This window comes from Mastacembelus armatus, chromosome 24 (genome assembly GCF_900324485.2).
Source record: "Mastacembelus armatus chromosome 24, fMasArm1.2, whole genome shotgun sequence".
NCBI classification, from domain to species: domain Eukaryota; kingdom Metazoa; phylum Chordata; class Actinopteri; order Synbranchiformes; family Mastacembelidae; genus Mastacembelus; species Mastacembelus armatus.
In genome coordinates this window covers 18,131,817-18,151,490 of record NC_046656.1, presented here as the reverse complement: position 1 = coordinate 18,151,490, position 19,674 = coordinate 18,131,817, and the positions used below count along the sequence as shown (strand labels likewise).

General features: G+C 41.2%; 2 protein-coding genes across 5 annotated transcripts; one reads left to right on the top strand and one right to left on the bottom strand.

Annotated features, from left to right (window-relative positions):
- Positions 1 to 37: 37 nt before the first annotated feature.
- znf106b (zinc finger protein 106b) lies at positions 38 to 8,877 on the top strand. 3 transcript variants are annotated; one of them, XM_026318076.2, is made up of 20 exons: positions 38 to 106; positions 474 to 622; positions 721 to 782; positions 1,192 to 1,395; positions 1,526 to 2,828; positions 2,908 to 2,959; positions 3,121 to 3,275; positions 3,373 to 3,433; positions 3,514 to 4,321; positions 4,416 to 4,465; positions 4,563 to 4,696; positions 4,927 to 5,061; positions 5,174 to 5,290; positions 5,398 to 5,589; positions 6,000 to 6,062; positions 6,304 to 6,423; positions 6,826 to 6,897; positions 7,019 to 7,090; positions 7,335 to 7,481; positions 7,658 to 8,877. In XM_026318076.2, exons 2-20 carry the CDS (start codon positions 476 to 478, stop codon positions 7,712 to 7,714), a joined length of 3,951 nt encoding a protein of 1,316 aa, XP_026173861.1. In that variant the 5' UTR covers positions 38 to 106; positions 474 to 475; the 3' UTR covers positions 7,715 to 8,877. The 3 variants fall into 3 exon arrangements, with proteins under 3 accessions (XP_026173861.1, XP_026173862.1, XP_026173860.1); XM_026318077.2 differs by having other exon boundaries at positions 48 to 201; positions 3,517 to 4,321; XM_026318075.2 differs by having other exon boundaries at positions 48 to 201.
- capn3b (calpain 3b) lies at positions 6,710 to 19,414 on the bottom strand. Of its 2 annotated transcripts, XM_026318079.2 has the most exons (23): positions 18,691 to 19,411; positions 16,763 to 16,832; positions 16,113 to 16,231; positions 15,555 to 15,688; positions 14,950 to 15,118; positions 14,729 to 14,812; positions 14,543 to 14,634; positions 14,237 to 14,314; positions 13,822 to 13,982; positions 13,500 to 13,669; positions 13,386 to 13,397; positions 12,995 to 13,203; positions 12,811 to 12,868; positions 12,411 to 12,434; positions 12,110 to 12,196; positions 10,977 to 11,054; positions 10,835 to 10,892; positions 10,687 to 10,754; positions 10,447 to 10,515; positions 10,289 to 10,367; positions 9,972 to 10,088; positions 9,754 to 9,812; positions 6,710 to 9,392 (listed from the first exon to the last, which is right to left on the bottom strand). In XM_026318079.2, the coding sequence occupies exons 1-23, from the start codon at positions 19,006 to 19,008 to the stop codon at positions 9,366 to 9,368; spliced, it is 2,340 nt and encodes a 779-aa protein (XP_026173864.1). In that variant the 5' UTR covers positions 19,009 to 19,411; the 3' UTR covers positions 6,710 to 9,365. The 2 variants fall into 2 exon arrangements, with proteins under 2 accessions (XP_026173864.1, XP_026173863.1); XM_026318078.2 differs by lacking the exon at positions 6,710 to 9,392 and having other exon boundaries at positions 9,405 to 9,812; positions 18,691 to 19,414.
- Between the last annotated feature and the right edge of the window lie 260 nt (positions 19,415 to 19,674).

The following is a 19,674-nucleotide window of genomic DNA, read 5'->3' as shown; positions in this document are numbered from 1 at the left end:
AACCGCCACCGTCAAACGACAGACGACGTAAAGTTGACGTACGTTACGTACGCAAACATGGCGGCTTAGCATCAGTGTGGTCTTATTGCCATGTGAAATTTGTCCGGTAATTGTGTTGTAGCTGTGGTTTAGACCGAGTATTTAGTTTAGTGTGATCTGTTAAGGTGTCGCCTAAACGCTGTTAGTTTGGATCATTTGTTTGTGAGTCAAACTCAGACGTGTTAACTTTCAGTGTGCTCAGGCTAAGTCAGTTCTGACCTGATAGTTTTGCAGTTTTGCAGCTTTTGTATTTGTATGTGCTGCGTTATATTAGTTTTAACTTGTGTCCAGCATTCACCGATATGTGGATATAAGGGAAATGCAATCGCTAATCTAGACCTGCTGGACATGGTGTTTGTTCTGCCATGTCATTTTATTGGGGCGCTACACTTGGGCTTTATTTATCTTATATTTCTTATTTTTTATCTCTTTAGAAATGGCAAAGTATCGAAGCCCAAAGGGGAAGGTGGGTAAAGCACCTGTGAAGAGCCACCACCACCACCACCACCACCAGCAGCCACAGTCTTCCCAGCAGGCCAAAAAGATCTACTGCATTTTGTGCCGCCTTTGGTATTTAAAACATGTAAGTATACATGAGGGTTAGGGGTGAATCATAGATGACTTCTAGACATGCATCACTGAGGAAAGCTTTATATTCTTCATTATATCTTTTCAATACAGGCAGCTCAAGAGCATGTGCATAGTATGTTGCATCACCGAGAGCTTGAGAACTTGCTGGGCGCGTGAGTAAAACAAATGTTTTAGTTTTATTTACTGTTTGTTATGAGACATGTGAACATTATTATTTATTATTTTTATTGCTGTCAAAACAAATAATATGTAAGTCATTTTTACCTGATAAAGCAGTAAAGGCACAATAAGATCTGGTGACACCTTAATTATTTATCAGTAAAAATCGCAGTGATGCTTTTTGGAGCTTTGTAAATTCAAAAGAAAAATCATTCCTGCTCTTTTGCACTTGCTCTTTATCAGTGACAGTTTCAGTCACAGATCTGCCAGCTGCTGTTCAGTGTATTTGATAGAAGCAAAGTTTGTGTGGGACTGTCAGTGTTTCATTTTTAGTGATGTGACTTTTCTTGCTAAGCAAAATGGGTTTTTGCAAAATCTGTTTTTGTGTTCTTCCATGAACAGAGGTTCATATCATGAATGCCAGGCATGTAAGATGTTCATCATGGGTTTGAATGCATACGCCGACCACATTTCCACCTCTCAACACAAAGCCAAATTGACGAGCTTGATATCTAAGAATGTAAAGCCTCACCCTCTGATTAAGACTTTGAGCGCAGGGGCTATTGAACGAATCCTGGAGAGAAACAAGACTCTAAAGAAAGAAGAGTAAGATTTTTAACCTTTTATATGTCATTTAGTCAAAATTATAATTGATTATTGATTAGGATTTTGTATCTTATACCCACTATCATGTAATATGTTGTTTTGGGTTTTAATGTGTCTGTTTCCACCACAGGAAGAAAGCATATAGAAAGATAAAGAAGAAGCAGAAGCAGGTAGCTGGGAAGGAGCGTGCACAAATGCTACAGGAAGGAACTACAAACAACACAGTGGCATCTAAAGTATTGAATGTGGGAACAGACAAACAAGTCATTGCAAGGACACACAAAGAAATGTTGGAATACTATCAGAAAGGAGGTAATAATGCTGTGGTTCAAAACAAGGAGAACAAAGGGTCTGGTTGGCAAGGACAGCTTCATCCAAGAGGACTGAGTGTACAGGATCAAAGTGGGGGACCTGCTGGATTGGTAGGACAGTCTGCAGGTAGAACTCAGCATCAACCAAATGATTGGGACAACTACTCAACTCACCACAGTTTTTCTGTTAACAGTCAGCATTTCAATTTCAGCTTCCATAAAGACAGATTTGTTAACGGCCCACAAATCCCCCAAGAAAATGCCACTGTTACATCAAAACAATCAACAGGGCCTGCCACCAGCCCCGGGGACTATTACAACAGACAGTACAGTAGTGCAACAGAAAAAGATTTCACCAGTGATCAACTGCCTGAGTTTGGAGCCATCATATTTGATCACTGCCAGAATGTGAGGACAGGACAAGAACGTTCACAACAAGAACATTCACATTGTTCCACTTGCCCCGCTTCAGCAAACGGATCCATCAGCACAGCTCCCACGCCTCAGCAGCAAGCTGCGGACATCGGTGTGATGCTGAGGCAAATCAGAAGAGCTCTGGGTGTGAGGGAGCCATGTAGAGCAGACCGTGAAGCCAGACGGCAGAGCAGTAAGGCAGGTGTCCAGGTGGCTGAAGTGGAGAAACAACAGTCCCGTTCTGGCATTTGTTCATCCAGTGCTACTCTGGCTAAGCCAAAGCAGGCAACTTTCAAAATGACAGAAGAAAGACCTAAGAGTAGGTTGAGCTGGAGAGAGATGTACCAGGAGATGAAAAGGAAGAAGAACAACCATCTGACTGAGCAAGAAAGCACAACACAACCACAGGACCAGGACTTGTCTCTTTCTGAAGGCTTCCACTGGGAGTCGTTTCCAGAGAGTCCTTCAGCTCCAAACTTGAATGTACCTCCTCCACCTCAGCACACAGCAGATTTTGACACTTGCACAGAGAGAGAGCCAGATTATCGGATGCAGGAGCCTTTGGAACAGCCTGGTACAGCACACCAGAGTGGGAGCAGTCACTCAGTAAAGGCAGCCTGTGTGAAAGTGGAATCAAACTTGGAGGGAGTGAAAGGAGGCTTGAGAGACAGCAGCAGTGTCAACAAGAGGAATCACAACACAGTAACAGTGAGTAGGACAGAGGGTGTTACTGAAACCCCCAGTTTGATGATATATGAAATCTAACTACTGCTGTGTGCCCTTGTAGGATGATAGGAATGAACCAGCTGGAAAAAAGAAGAAAACAAAGACAAACAAAGGTAAGTCCAGTATTATATTTGTTTACAGAGGAGACTCTGCCTTTAAACAGACAACCAATGGCTCAGCTAACAACTGAATAAACTCAAATCTGGCCTGTGTTAAATTACCTAAGTAAAAAAAAATGACCCTTTTCACACTGTGCTGTCATTTTCACCTGTAGACCAGGGTCAAATGGACCAGCTGTTGGCAGTGTCTCTGAGGGAGGACGAGCTGAGCCGCTCGTTGCAGGATTTGGACCAATCTCTGGTCCAGGCTCGCAACGCACTGCAAGCTGCCTACACAGAAGTGCAAAGACTCCTGCTACTGAGACAGCAGGTACCACCGGTCATGAAGAGTGTCACTGTGTTCTTTCAGCCTTTTGCTCAAAATCTTTTCATTGTTTTGCCTTAAACTGTCCTCTGTGTTGTTTTAGTTTACTGCTGAGGTCAACAGTCTGAGAGCCAAGCGCATTGAGATCCTGCAGGGGATGCAAGGTACCAGAGATTGAGCCTTTGCTTTAAATTTCTTGTTATACTACAAATAGGTTACCTTTCCCTTACTTCATCTCTCTCAGAAGGGTACTCAGGAGCATCTTGTGCAGCAGAGAAAGCCACCACCTCCTCAGCAGGGGTTGCTTCTGTGCAACCCAGACGTTCTCCCCTTCCTTCCTCCACTGCCTTGACGACCTGCGCCAGCCAGCACCCACCACCATCATCTGTCAGCCATCCTCATCCAACCCACCTTGCTCTGTCAGCCATGTCAGTAAAGCAAGAAATCCATCATGCACCCGCAGCTGGACAGCCCAGTCACTTTGCCAACACAGTCTCATCCAATACTGATGCACCACAGTTACCTCTGAACCAACCTGTGCCCTTGTTTTCCTCTAATCTGCTGCTACAACCATCACAATTAACTGCTCCCACAATTGCTGCTGCCTCCACGTCAGTGAATGCACCCACCTCTTCTCAAACATCTGCCAGGCAGCAGGAGGTGGACACAAATGACAGGTTAGAGGACTGTGCAAAAACAGTGAGGGTATCAAAGGGAGAAGCACGGCCAACTGAAAATGATTCTATGGGACAAACCGGGGGAAATCTTGGGAAAGAACAAGTTAAAAGAAAAAAGTCAGCGGCAGAGAAATCTGTTCCTGCAAGAGCAAAAAATCAGTCGTCTGCAGCTCAAAGCGATGGGAACGAAAGCGATGACTCTGTCAAAATGATGCCCTCCAACCTGATGGTCATTAACATTGATGAATCAGACAATGAGGGTTCACATGAGACCATCACAAATATTCCAGTCCACGCAGACCCTCATCCGAAGCCTGAGAGTGTGGAGCTGAGTTCTGCAAGCACACAGACGTGTCAACAAAGCAGTGATGAAAGGTGAGATTTATTCTTGAACATTTCAGTGCTGCACTGTCTGCAGAGTGAGATCAGCAAGAGAAAAATGTGAAAACCTCTTCTCTTGACTCCTTAGAAAAGTTGAGCCTTCACCCATAGCAGTGACAGATGCAAGTTTAACTCCAGGTGAGTTGCACATTTTCTGCTTGGACTACATGATGTGATGCAAAGTCAGGACTGTGTGAGACAAATGTTAAAATGACCACGATTATTGCTTTTTCAGAGTCTGTTGAGGTTGGGGAGCCATCCCTGGGAGTGTTTGTGAAGCACATGGGTCCTGTCCATGGCCTCCAAGTACATGACGGCATGTTGTACACATGCTCAGGGGACAACACAGCACGGGCCTACTGTCTGGTTGTAAGTTGTACACACAATTTAAAACTACATATACAGTTTGTAGGTGCTGCTGCTGTTTCTACAGATTATCACTGATGTTTCTTTATGCTTTTATACTTTTGCTCATGTAGGTGTCAAAATGAAACACATGCACAGGGCTCCACACACGTTCATAGAACACACACAGATATGCATAAACACATACGCACACAAACAAGTGATAAGACTGTGTCGTTTGTGTCTATATCCAGAGCAGGGAGTGCAGAGCAGTGTTTGAGGGTCACACGAACAAAGTCAACTGTCTGCTGGTGTCGTCTCCTCCAAACATGCTGCCGCGCCTTTACACCGGATCTAGTGACCAGACCATCCGCTGTTACAGCATAAAGGTAGAAAGTGTCAGTGTGTACAGCTATAACACACACTTCTATAAGCCTAGTAATGCTTTTTTTGTTTTCATTTCTTCTAATTTGGTGATTTCTTTCACTTTCCAACCTCTAGTCAAAGAAGTGTGTTGAGCAGATCTCTCTACCAGACAGAGTTTTGTGTTTGCACATAGCCTGGAACACTTTGTATGCTGGACTCGCTGATGGATCTGTTGCCAGCTACGATTTAAGTGTGAGTAAAAAAGGTTTATTTTAAAGCAGGGAATACAAGTCACACTTAAAGGATCATGAGTTATTTGGTACTAATATCTTCAACCTCACACTGATTTTTCCAATCAGACTATGAAGCAGCTGAATGTGTTCGAGTGCCATGGCCCACGTGGGGTGAGCTGTCTGGGTACAGCACAGGAGGGCGCCCGCCGGGTGCTGTTGGTCGGCTCCTACGACAGCACCATCAGTGTGCGAGACGCCAAGAGTGGCCTGCTGCTGCGCTCGCTGGAGGGTCACACCAAAACTGTGCTCTGTATGAAGGTGAGGGCAATAAGCCAGTTCCTCACATTTTAACTGTTAAAAGAAGTTTTGTGACAGGAGGTTTGCGTTGTGAGACACTTTAAGTCTGATTTGAGCCTTGAAATAAAACTTGGGTACCACCCAGCCATGTACTTCAGAGGAGAATTAAATATATTTACTGCTTATTCTGTTTTAAAAAGAACATAGATCTGTATTCATGCCAGGAATAATGTTCAGACATTGACACTTAAACAGTGAGTAAAAGACATTTACAAAATGTTAAGGCTGTAAATGCTTTGCTCTTTTTAAATGCTGCACTAAGTTGTACTTGGTTTAAAAAGGTCACTTCCTGTGTTTATTGCAGATAAAAACCAGATCATTAAATAAAATATAAACGATGTACTGAGTTATCTTTCCCTTGTTGTGTTCAGGTGGTGAATGACCTGGTTTTCAGCGGCTCCAGTGACACATCTGTTCATGCCCACAACATCCATGTAAGTTGGACCAGATTCAAGTCAACTAGTAGGCATTTGGTAAAGGGAGTTTGTTTTGATGTGAGCAGTTCAGCACAAATTTAGTTTGTGAAGTGACAAACATGATGGTTGAGACTTCATCTTAAAATGAATTTTAGTTCATTCGTTCCAGCATCTCTCTGGGTTTGTTTTGGTTTGTTTCTATTGTTAATACTCCCTGTTTGTGCTGTCACCGTCATTTTTTGCTGTTCATTATTTGTAGACAGGAGAGTTGGTTCGTATCTACAAGGGTCATGGTCATGCCGTCACATCCATTGTCATCCTGGGGAAAGTGATGGTAACGGCTTGTTTGGATAAACTGATCAGAGTTTATGAGCTACAGGTATTTATGGCTCAGCTTTAAAATATGTATATATATATATATGTATAGTTTTTTTTTTTTATATATAAACATGGATTCCTAAAAATTGAGACAATGAAGACAATATTTTAATGTGAAACTCTTTAATTCAGGTCATACTGTTTCCTCAGCCAGTGCAAAATACACTGAGCAACAAACAAATCTTTTTTCTATACTAAATTACATTAGACATCTTATAGCTTCCATTTGTACTATCAGAAATTGTTTTTTTAATTATATGCTTTTATTTCCTTTTTTATTGGAATCAACATTTAGACAGGTGTTAAATTTCACTTTCTGAAACCTGTGCATAGATGATCTTTGTTTATATCTTATTTATTTTTATATATGAACTGGGTTTTTTTGTTTTGTTTTTTTTCCTAGTCCCATGACCGTCTGCAGGTGTATGGGGGTCACAGTGATATGGTGATGTGCATGGCTGTGCATAAGAGTGTGGTAAGTGCTCTAATGTTGGTTTCATCATATTTGTTTGAATCTAAACCTGCGTGACCTAAGACAGCTGAGTTCCTCTGCTCATTTTAACAGCATTATATCTTATTTGTTTTGTCTTGCTCAGATCTACACAGGCTGCTATGATGGCAGTGTTCAATCTGTGAAGCTCAACTTAATGAAGAACTACCGCTGCTGGGTGAGGACTTAGCTTCATTACACACAGATTCATCTTAAAGGAGAAGCCTGACATTTTTAGTCAAATGAGTAGATTAATATGATTTATCACTTTTTAGACTACAAACTTAAATCCACACATTTATTTTCAGGGCCATCTCTCCAGTGCAGTTACAAGAAATATATCTAGCATCTTGGAAGATATTTCATGTTTAAAAGAGGTGTTGGATTTTCTGATTCTGCCCTAACGTTCATCTATTGTTCAGTGGCAGAGCTGCTCTCTGATCTTCGGCATAGCAGAGCACCTGGTGCAGCACCTATTGAGAGATCACAGTAGTCCGAATATGCAGTTTGTCAAGTGTCGCTGGAGAAGCTGCGACACCTTTTTTACCCCACAACACTCAGTTAAGCAGGTAAAGTGTGTTGTCTAGTCTCAGTTGATTTTACCATGTAGAGACTTTCTAATTGTGAGGGACACGGTGCCTTCACATCAAGCATGTGTCCCTTTTTAACTTGTGCAGTAGATTTGAACATCACAGCGAAACCTGCTGCTACAGTTTTTCAGTTTTGTCTGGGGCTTTTCCTGCAGGAGCTGCCTGAACACATGCAGAGCCACGTGGAGAAAGACAGTAAGGTGGAGCCTTGACCGGAGCGGAGGTGAAGTGATGCAGCACAAGAGACTGGAGTTTGATCCTCTTCAACACAGGTTTTTTTGTTTCCACAATTTCAGGGTCAGTGTTGCCAGGTTGGGTGGTTTTCTGTCTCATTTTTGTTTTGCGCTATTCTTTAATTACTCAGGCAAACAATGTTGTAATTTGGACTACTGTTGCAGTTTCACCAATGTAGGGTTGGACTGTATTAAAATGCTTTAAACTGTATGGGATGTGTGTAAGGCAAAGATATTGTGAGGTGACAGGTGCATGCACGATGTTATTATGGTTTGCAGTTTGGCTGCTCTTTAACATGATCAGCAGTTTCTGTGGTAATTAAGGTGTAAGCCTATTTTAAAAGCCCTTAGTTGCTGCAGTTTGTGAACACACAAACATAATACACATATTTTTAGGTTCAGTGTGACTTACTCTGAGGGTTTCATGTCCTAACATTAGCTTCGACAGTTATCACAAAAAAACACACTTGGAAGTCACAATGATGTTTTTAAGTTTTCTTTAAAACAAACAATGAGGGCTCGAACCAATGAGCCTCCGATTGGGCCGGTTTTGGTCAGTCAAATCTGGCAACGCTGTTTAGGATACACAGCTTGATCATTTATTTAGTCTAAACTGTGACGGTGAGACAAGAAAAAATTCTTATTGATCCATAACAATGTTTTGTGGATTGATATCAAACTGCAAACATGTTTTTAGAGCCAGTGGCTGAACACTGTTATGTGTCTGGTGAACAAACAAGGGATTGACAGCCAATCAGTTGTGAGGTTAGAAGATTATTTGCAAATTATCCTCTAACCAAAATTATTGCATTCTAGCTGTGGCTGAATCTTTTAGGAGGAGGTCATTTAACCTGAAAATAAGGAACGTGCATGAAATGTCACCGCTTGTTATTTTTCCTGATGTAGAAATTCTTCCTGACTCTGAAAACTTTCGAATCAATTTCTCATGTGATGACGTCGAGGTTGAAATGTTTTGTCACATCAAAATTCTCCAAAGACTAACTTGTAAGATGGTGTATCATAGTCGTGCCTTAATCATGGCTTAAACATCATGCCTTAATTTTTGTATGTTATACTGTACAGCATTTCACTTTTAATTCATGCCTACTGTATGTGTACAGCAATAAAACTACTAGTTTACAGTGTATGCCTCCAATATATTTCAAAAACACGAAGCATTTCTTCAAACAATGAGAGCTTATGTTAACTACAGCTGTGGCTTTGCAAAACTGACGTTGTAAAATGGGAATTTTAGTCAACTCTGCATTTGTTTAGTGTCTGTTCACATCATTACTTTTGCATCACTGTCACGGTTTCATGTCAATCACTGACTTCAGCATTTCTATCCACACTGGCTAAAAGATGGATGGTGTTTAATGAACCAGTGTTCTTACTGATGGGATGTCAGTCATTTATAAATAAGTTTAATTGAAATCTAAAGCTGGATGTCACGAATCATCAAATCTGGTTTCAACATCAATACTTGGCTGTCGTCAGACCTATAATACTGTATGTAATGTAGTAGCATCTGTGCAAAAATACATTTTTTTCAATAATGCATAAGAAAAGTGGAAATGAACTGAACGATGACAAAGTCACTGTATCTGCAGCTGCTCCCGGGGTCACAGCTTTAAGAGTACATGGTGAGCTGAAGCCACTGGAAAGAGAGCACAGGATCAACAGATGAGCACAGTGGATTTCATTTGAAAATACTTGCATCTGAGTGAGCAACAAAACTAGAAAACCCTGCTACTAACTAAAGTTTGAACTGTTCTGGTACATATTAGAAAGAAATTCAACACATTGTAGTCCCACACAGATGCTCCTCAACGTGCAATCTAAACATAAAGTGACCATTTTAAGTCGGGGAGTAATAACAGTGAGGCACACTTGCTTCTGTTTTTCTAGTCACTTAAACTGTTGTCATGTTTTATCAGCCTTAAGACTGTGACACAGTTGAAACCTGTGGAAAAACCCAGTTAGTGAACTGAGCTGTGAACATTTTGTCGAACTACTACCTCCAGGACGTTGAGCTTGATTATTCCATCTCCATCTTTGTCAAAAGCATTGAAAGCCCCTGCAAGAGACCCAACAGATCAATATCCTTCATCAATCTTTATGTTGGTCTTGCATTCATGCAGTTGGACATGGCTGTAGATCAATGTGTAAGTTAAAGTGTTTAATGCCTCGAAGTGAAAAATATTTTAGCGCAGGTTTGGATGTGGTGTGTACTTACTGAACATGCCCTCCAGCCTCACGAAGCAGCAGATGTAACTGTCAAAGTCGATGTTGAGGTGCTCGTCTGCGTAGCGCATGGCTATGATGTCGTACAGCTGTTTGTTGAGGTGAAACCCTTCATGTGGAGAGGAAGAAGAAGATCATGATAATACTGAGAGTATTGTTAAGATATCTGTTGTATTATTGTGCTGTACATTGTTATTCCTCTTTAAAAACTCAATCTTTACAATTATTTTATCATTTGAAATATATATTGAAAAAAAAATATATGGATATGCAGCCAAGGAGGAAGAGGAAACACCAGTGAGTAGTTACCTGCATCATTAACAGCATTCCTCATCTCAAAACTGCTGATGGAAGAAGATTTGTCTTTATCATAGCGTTTGAAGATCAGCTGTAAACACAAGGGGAGACAATCAGATGCCACATTTGTATGTGAAGTAAATGTGAGATGAGGGCTGTGACTGTCTCACCTGCCACTCCTTGATCTTTTTCCACAGGTGTTTGAACTCCTGCAGGTTCAGCTTTCCTGTGCCGTCAGTCTGAGAAGAGTTCAGTTACAGAAACAGAACAAAGATCTGTAATTTTCAGTTTGTCTCTCTGTGGTGCCTAAAAATAAAACTATTCTAGAAGAGATGAGAATAAACCAGTGCAGTAGTTGTTTTTAAATTCAGGGTTTTAAGCGTAAAGCTTTTACTGAAATGAAAGGATACATCCATCAAGGCAATCATACTCCGACATGTCTCAAGGCTGAAACCTTCTTTCGTCTTTATTTCACCGTCTGTGGGAATGAATGATAGTTTGAGTGACGCCATGTGACACAGCCTGCAATGATGATCTCGGTCTTTTCGGTGCACTCACGTTTGGCGAGTACGTTGCTCATGACTGTCTTGAGTTCATTGGCACATATCTGCATGTCCTGATGGAGGGAGGGAGGAACGATGTGTTTCATTTAAGATCCAATTAAACACCATGTGCTGTCTTGACTCTCGCTGGTACTCACCTCACCAGAAATCTGTTGGTAAATGGTTCTGAACTGTTTTTCCTCCTCAGTTTCCTCCTCAGGTTGGAGCAGTTTTTGCTGAAGGACAAACAAAGAGGTAAGTCATTGATAAATAACAGCCATTAGTACTGAAAATAAATACATAAATAAATGTTCTGATAGGTTTGTGAAATTTTAAATATGAAGAGGCAATCTACCATCCTTAAACTTGAAATTTAAGGGCTTCTTGCGTGTAACAGATATAAATAAATGGCATTAAGTCTTTGCTAGCTAACTTTAGGGTTATCTCATTTTCACATCTCATTTAATATATTGCTGAAGCACCAAAATGGTAAATTAGTTCAATGTTATGTTAAATGTATATTTGCTGGGAGCTGCTGCTGCTGCTGGTTCATGGACTTTTTATTTGTTCCTTCTGGTTCACTCAGCACCAGCCACACATCTGCTGAGGGATTAGCCACATTTCCCACTGCTGAAGGAATCACCTGAGGCCAAACATGAGCCCCCATTCTCAGACACATGTAAACAGCCCGGCTTGGTCTCTTCTGTATGCTTCAAGGTAGGAATCTCTTCTCATTCTGTGTTTGACATATGCTTTAAAGCTGCATGTTCTTTTTTATTTCTAAAGTACTGTTAATGGTAGTTTGTAACATTAGGTTGTGTAAGTGAGCTGCCCTGCAATCTTGGTTTATGCATTTAACACAACAGATCACTGGTGTGTGTTTTGTGCGATGGTAGGGGGCTGCTGTTGTTTTGTATTGCGCCCCCTTTGCATAATTAAAGTGTGTGTGTCTCTCTGGCACAAAAAATAACTATCACATCTGTATATGCACATATGAACATATGCATTCACTGTTAGTACCAGGGAGCAGTGCAAGAGAAGTGAGCACTGAGGTGTCACAGTAAAACAGGTGCAGCTCAGCTACTTGAGATCATTTGGCTTCAAACTCAATTGTTTTATTCCCAGCAATGTCATTTGATGTGGTCAAGATTATATTTCAGTGCAGTCAGGCTCCAGAAATTACAACAGGTCAAAAGTCACATAGATTTGTGTTCCCTCAGTGTGGGTGTCTGGACTCAACAGTGACAGTGTGTGTATGCAATCGACAAACACTCCGTTAGAGAGACATTACCCTCATTTTTTTCCTCTTTTCTCCCTGAATGCCCTCATGCTCGATTTCCTTGTTGGCACGTGCTCTGTCTGACACAAATACAATAGGCTGGCATGTGGGTAAAGGCAGTGGTTGGTAAGAGGAGAGAAGGTTTATAAAAGACAAACAGAACAGAAGAGAGAGAGTTAATTTAAAGTTACTCCCCTGCCAATAATCTGTACATTCAATCGTGGCACAAACTATAACTGCCACAGCTGGTGTGTGCTGGAGCGAGCAGTGGGCAAAGCAATCTACTGATGCTGCTGCCACATGCATACGTTACCTTATCTTTCTTTCTCTTGTCTTGCTAATGGCCAATAAGACAAGGAAGGACAGAAGGATGAAATGAGATGAAAAAGAAGAAACACTTGAATATTTAAGGCTGTTAGTAGCTTTTGTGGGGAAAGAGAGACAGATTTTAAGAACAAAGTTGATGAAATATGCAACATACACAAATGAGATTTACAGTATAATGAATTCAAACTGACACTGCAGAGCCAGTAGTCTTGAATCTACACTGGTTGACGATGTCCATATGTTGTGGTATTGTTTGTTTGGCCACTGAAAGTTATTCATAAATGTGTTAAAACTACAAAAATAAAAGTCGAACCTCGTTCTCTTTTTTGCATCACTACCCACTGCAGTATCAGCCAGAACTATCAAAATATACTGACACACACTACCTCTCCAGTCTTGTTGCAAACTTGTGGTTGGGCAGTCTCAATGGTGTTCTCCGCTTCCCTGTGAGAAAACCAGACACATGAGGATTCCTGCCATTCATCGTTAATCACCGTCATTCAAACACTTTGCTATAGTTTACAATTTTACTGTCAGCAACCCCTCAAAAAAAGCCTCAGTGATCCTTACTCAGATGTGCTCTGCTTCTCAGAAAACACCCTGAGGATAAACTCTCCCTCTTCATGGGGCTGAAAGGTCGTGGGGATGATGACGTACTCTCCCGGAGGCAGACGGAAACGCTCTGTAACCTCCCGCAGGTTAATGTAGGTCTTGCATTTGGCTTTGGAGGCTGTGTAGAGGAAGAAGTCCTTCTGAAGATGTTGGTTTTGTCCACACAACTATGGATGGGAAAAAAAAATTAAATTCTTTTATAAACTAAACAAATGTTTTTATAAAAACAGCTCAACAGAGAAATTGGCAAAGAAAAATTTTGGTCTGTGTTCATTAGAGATTTCACAGAAATAGGAAGAAACAGGAAACAGGGACTTCATTGAAGATATGTCCTCTGAGATGGGCATACCTCCTTTGGCACCTACAGAGACACAAAAGAAGTTGAAGTTCAGCTCTACTAAATGTACATCAAGAGTTTGATACCAGAGGAACGCTGAGGTATCGAGGGTCACAAGATCACTACCTCGTAGATGGAAAATCCGATGGTGAGGAATTTGGCCCCTAGGAGGCGCTGCATCCTTCGACCTTTCTGCATCAGAGACACGACCACAGTGCAAACCACCTCCCCGTCCTCTGGGTCGTCATCCTCCTCATACAGCTGCAGCCGATATTGAGGATTTGTCCAAAATGTTTCTGTAAAATGCAGAAAGTAAATCTGAAACAAGGTGGTAGTTGTCTGAGTGAATATGCAGAGGCCATGGAGGGAACAAAAGAGTTGTATGAATATTGGTTTTTAAAGGCATTAAAGCTGCAATAAATGCTGACAGAGCAGAACCAAAGCAAACCTGGAAAGTTCCTGCAGCCGCCAGCAGAGCTGCCTCTCACCCAGCGGCCCTCATTGACCGACACCGTCCAGCTGTGTCTTTCATCCCCCTGCAGGGCGTCAGGGGTCAGGTTGCACATCTCCAGCTTAGTGAAGGTACTCTTAAATTCATCAAAGGACATCCTGGGCGGGAACAGAGCAGAGAAAAGAAAGTTCATAGGAGAAGAAGTTTGTAGTGATCCTGCGTCTTAGTCTTCTTCTTACTTCACTTTCAGCCTCAGCTCTACTTCAGCTGTGAACATGGTGGTGATGATGTACCATGTTAGCATAACATTTAGCATGTATCATTAAATTATTTAACATTAAATTAAATTCTGAAAAGGTAAAGGTTAGTGTAACAACATTTGTATAGTGAACTAATGACATGTTTCTCTCACCAGAACTCACTCGACTCCACAGTCTGCTTTTTTAGATTCTCCTTGTCTGCGATGGAAATGGTCGACCACTCCTTTGAACTATGGAAATATAAAACCATATTAATATTCACCGCAGAGCGAAGAATTGAAACTCCAACTCATTGAAGCCCTCAGTGTATATGAGCTAGGAGTATTTATAGTCATCAGTCAGACCAGGGTGATATGGTCCATCAGAGTACAGCATTCCTAAATATACTGGCCTCTGCAAACATCTGCCACATAATAATATCATGGATCATATAATAAATGTTCCAGGCTGAATCTTACTTTGGGCTCCAGGGTCCCCTCCACAGCACCCTACCCCAAGGATTGCGCAAGCGAATCAGGCGAATTCTGGTGTCCTTTTCCACCTCGTCACACTAGAGACAACAGCTCAAAGCGTTATCAGAAAAGCCCTTATCTTACAAAAACATGTCAAATCTGCATTTACAGTGAGTTGGTACTTAACTGTACCTCCTCCAGGCCTATGATGGAGTAAGCATGACCTCTGACCAGTCCATGGTGAGTCCGAGTCTCCATTTCATGGGCCGAAAAAATCTGACAAATACAACAGAGCCGATTTTATAAATGATCATTCTATGTCATGAGTTTATTTTGGATTATGCAAGTGGGATAACAAAATCACACTTCACACTTAGAGTCTGCTTCACTTTATTGTCATCACTACTACTCACATCTATGGAGCAGCCCATCAGCGAGCCTCTCTCCAGTGCCTTCCTCATGATGGTGTAGAGCTCTTTCGGAGCCTCGGACAACTCAAAATACTCAGTGACTCCACCTGTGAAATCCTCCATGGCTTCCAGAGTGTTCCCCCCTTTCAGTGCCTCATAAGACCCGTGCAACCTGAGAGAGAGGTCAGTCATCCTGGTCAATGGGCTGACATGTTAATTCTTTAAGGCATGGATTTTTCAGTGTCTGCAGCCACTTTGGGAAACATGAGAGCACGAGTTTGTGTGTGTGTGTGTGTGTGTGTGTGTGTGTGTTTGTGTGTGTGTGTGTGTGCGCCTGCCAGTGGAATAACTTCCTTCTTTCTGTCACTGATACTGACAAAACCATCAAAACAGGTGAATCAGCCGTTTGAAACATTTCAAGTCCCCAGGCTTTAACCTTTTTTAGCGAGGTAGCCAGAAGGACCAGGCGTAATAATGACAAACTTTTTGCAGTGGACAGGAGGGAAATCTGAACCAGGCTGGCTGAATTAACAGGAACACATGAGAGGTGAAAATGTGGAGAGCTGCAGGCCTCCACTTCGCAGTTGACATTAATAGACTCTGCTTACTTTGCATAAGCTTTTTCCAAAAGCGCGCTCCAGTACTCATTCTTTCTGAAAGACTTGGTGAACACCAGCTGGTTGTTGCAGGTGGGAATGCGGTCGTCCACAACCACATCGACCCATTCGCCAAAACGCCAGAGCTAACAACAGGAAAACAGAATTTATTTTAATCAAATCTGGAAGTTCTTCATATCATTGGATCATGTTCTTCATATATAGATGTTTTTCATCTATGATCTTTTCATTCTGTCCTACAGTCACTGTGTGATACAGTCCTTACTGTAAATCTACTATAATCTCTTCTCTGTATGCACAGTATTAATTGCATGTATGACTGGGCTGGAAGAGGAATCTGTTTCCTGTTGCTCTTACTGAGATTTCTTCCATTTTTATCTCCTTTGAGCGACTAGAGGGCATCCTGTGCTGAACATATTGTTGAAGCACTTTAACGCAGATTTATTTGAATTATAGAAATAATGAAGACAGACTTGTGTAGTCAAGAGTCATTACATCTGGACAGCAATAATTATTGTGCAAGTTGATTTTATAGTGTCAAATGAAAACCTGGAAATGGAAGATGCCGGCATAGTTCTCAGTGAAACTCTGATCCTGGGGAATCACTCTGTACAGCAGCTTCTCGTTCAGTGTCAGGCAGGCGATGGCAGCGAGCAGCCAGCAGTCACCTGTCAGGAGCAGATTCATGAGCTATGAAAACACTTGATCCAAGCATAGCACTGTATGCACTTGTCACAGATTAAAGCCCCATCACTGCAAGTGTCAGTGGGACTGCAAAGACTCATTCTAGCTGTTAAGTGTCTTTTGGTTTCCGTGCCATGCTGTGGCTTAAGCCTACGTTCTTATCTTTTCTTTTTTGTCCACCCAGCAGGAAAGTGCTTCTGCTCATAAAGAAGGTGCAAAATGTGTCTTTAGATGAAATGCATTAAATGTTTCTGCACCAGTGCAGCACCCATCAGACTCTAGCAGCTGTTCGGTTTCTTTTGTACCATTCCCATGCTCTGGAACATTAATTATACTGTATTATCAAAAACAGGTGCGATAGTGCTCTAATTCTGAGAAAGACTAGATTTTATGTAGCAAACCCAAAATATAAACCTTTGACTCCATGACTACAGCCACTGTCTGATACATATTTTCAGGCAGCACAGTGTGTTTGAAAATGACCTATTGGAAAGCAGAAACAGTTTAAATATTACCCAATTCTCCCTGACAGATGTCTGTCCTGTTGGCTCCATCTATGATGAACTGGGGGTTTTCACAAATTTCCTGTCATAGGAAAAAAAACCTGTTAGGATGGATTTCTGTTGTTGCAAAATAAAGGAATAAATCAAACTTCTGCCAAATTTAGAGAGGGATTAGTTCAATTTTAAGGTCTTTCTTTTATGTAGTTCTTGTACAGCTGTTGTTGTATAAGAACTGTAGTTTAGCTATTGTTTAACATTGAAACTTCACAGCAAATTTATATATATACAAATTTACACTTGAAATGAGAATGAGAACTTGACCCTGAAACCCAAAGCCACATGAAGAACATTCTCTGGCCGGGGGATGGACTCTGGTCATGACCTCTTTATTCATCCAAGAAAGTGATAATGCTTAACTTCTTAACCGCAGTCAAGGCCACAAGGCGTGTTCACAAGCCAAAAACAAGGAACCACTCTGGTTAAACTAAAACAATATACATGATTATCAAGCAAATACAGAGTTTTTTCTAACTCCCAAATTTATAGTGTTCATGACTTAGAAACGAGTTTTATGATGAGATAAAGATGTCAGACATCAAGTTTCATCAGGGTTTTATTTAGGGAATTCACAGCAGTGACTCCACTCCCACTTCTTTACATGACTGACATTAACTAAGGCCATAAAAATGCAGCCTGAATTTAGAGCGAGCTTAACTCCTGAGCACAGGATGGGATTCATGTATCAGTAATCTCAGCTCCATTTACTATCCACTGTTAATTAGCAATCATGGTCTGTTTTATGTAACATTTGATTTCTACAGAGCAGAAAACAGGAAAAATAACTTTCCTTTATGTTTACTAAGTTCATTGATTTTCAAAAGTAATTTTGCAGTAAATGATTCAGTGTAATTAAAGAAAAAAAAATCAATTTTATTAAAAACGTGAATACAATGATGCCACATTAAACAGCAATCACATTATGAATCCTGCAGCCAGTTAGCTTAGCTTAGCACAAACCTTGGAGACAACCAGCATGGCTCTGTTCAATGGTAACAAAACCCACCTATTAGCGCTTCTAAAGCTGAATAATTAACACATTATGTCTTGTTTAATCCACTGGACTACCTGTTTCCCCATGTTCACAGTCTGTGTGGCAACATTAATCTGTCAGTAATGACATATGTACAGAAAAAAACGAGTCTGTTTCCAAAATGTCAAACTTTTCCTTTAATGATGTTTCTCCAGTGCAAATGTTTAGCTTTTTATTTGTATTTATTTTGCAGCTATAGCCAATTGCTGCACTTGCTACATGCAAATCAGTTTATGAAATATAGTATTGACCTATTAAGTACTTAAAATTACCTTCCCCTGTATTATAGCAACAGCACTCTAGTGCTGCTTCTTTGTTAATGCATTAGGATCATCTGACTATTGTTAATTATCATAATTATCATGTTGAACTTTTGTATTTTTAGTATCATTTTGAATGCAGAACTTTAATATCTGACAGAGTATTTTCACATTGTGGTATCGCTACATACTGTAAGTGTTTGTGTCACTGGTGGTTTCTGCTTTTACATCTATTAGTGTATTCACACATACATGAGTCAAGAACATGTGTCTCTTCATGCCACATGAATCTATGTCAGAAAAACATGAAACCCCGACGCCAACACTAAGGTGCCGTTACGTTTCCCAGCCCTGGCAGAGAGTGTCATTCCGTGTCAGAGTCAGCTGTGTGATTGTAGAAGGTGATAACCCAGAGCTATGCAATCACAACCATGTGGCCATATCATACTGATACCTGATCCATGTGTTATGGAGGAAGTGATGAGATACATAGGGATTTTATTGAAGAGCTTTTATAAACATGTTAGTGCCTCTTTCACATTAAGTGTAACTTGGCCTAAAGGATATAATAACAAAGGACTGGCACTCACCGTGGGACGTTTCCACTCAAATTTCATGGCAGGTGTGTGACTATAGAAGAGTGAAGAGTCATTTGCCGGGAATAGAGGATCTTCAAACAAAACTGACTTCTTCACATATTTGTCTCGCAGTTCCAAAAATGTCTTAAGACGCTTGGCATCTTTGACGGCCTCATTTCTGCTCAGAATCGCAGAGTAGATTGAGTTTCCCCCAGAAGAAGAGTAATCACCTTTGTCATCAGGGCACAGAGATGCTTGAGTATCATAAAGAACTTTGACCCTTGCATTTTCTACAACAAGCAGATCCCCTTTATGTTTCTTGTCTCCCATCTTATCAGGGTCTTTCTCAGCCTGTTTCAGAAGGCAGCTCAAAAAGTGGCAGAAGAAGCTCTGGAGTCGTTCCTTTTTTGCAGGTCAGAAACTTGCAAAACAGCCCAAAGAAACTTCCTGTGCCTTTGACGCTGGCGTTTACTTTTAGTTCCTTAATTTGTTGGAATATACTGTCACTGCATAAGGGCAGTTACCCACAACACTCTCACACCAGCACTCACACAGTCACCATGTGGTCCCTGGAGCTGCCTGGTCCTAAATATAGGTCTCTTTAAAGGAGGGGCAGCAGCTTCTCCAAGAGAGACCCTGCCCCAACTTTTCCATAGTGTGCTGTTCAATGGCACCATCCAAAATCTGTACCATACATCCAGTGGAACAGAGTACAAAGGTATTCTGACCATATTTTTGTAGAGGCAAATCATGAAGCATTGCTGCTATGAAGGTCAAAACTAAGAAGGTTAGAAGCCAAGTGTTTGGAATGATCATGTGTCCAGTGTCATGTCCTGTAAACATCTGACTAAATATGGATCGCTGTAGTGTGTGGGACTTCCCATGGGTTAGTAGTTAAACTGGGCGAGGAAGGGAAATTGGGTGTGTTAGTTGGGGGGTGCTTAGAGAAAAAAGGCCTCTTTGTCATGTTGTAGTGTGAGGAAGAGCCTGAATGAG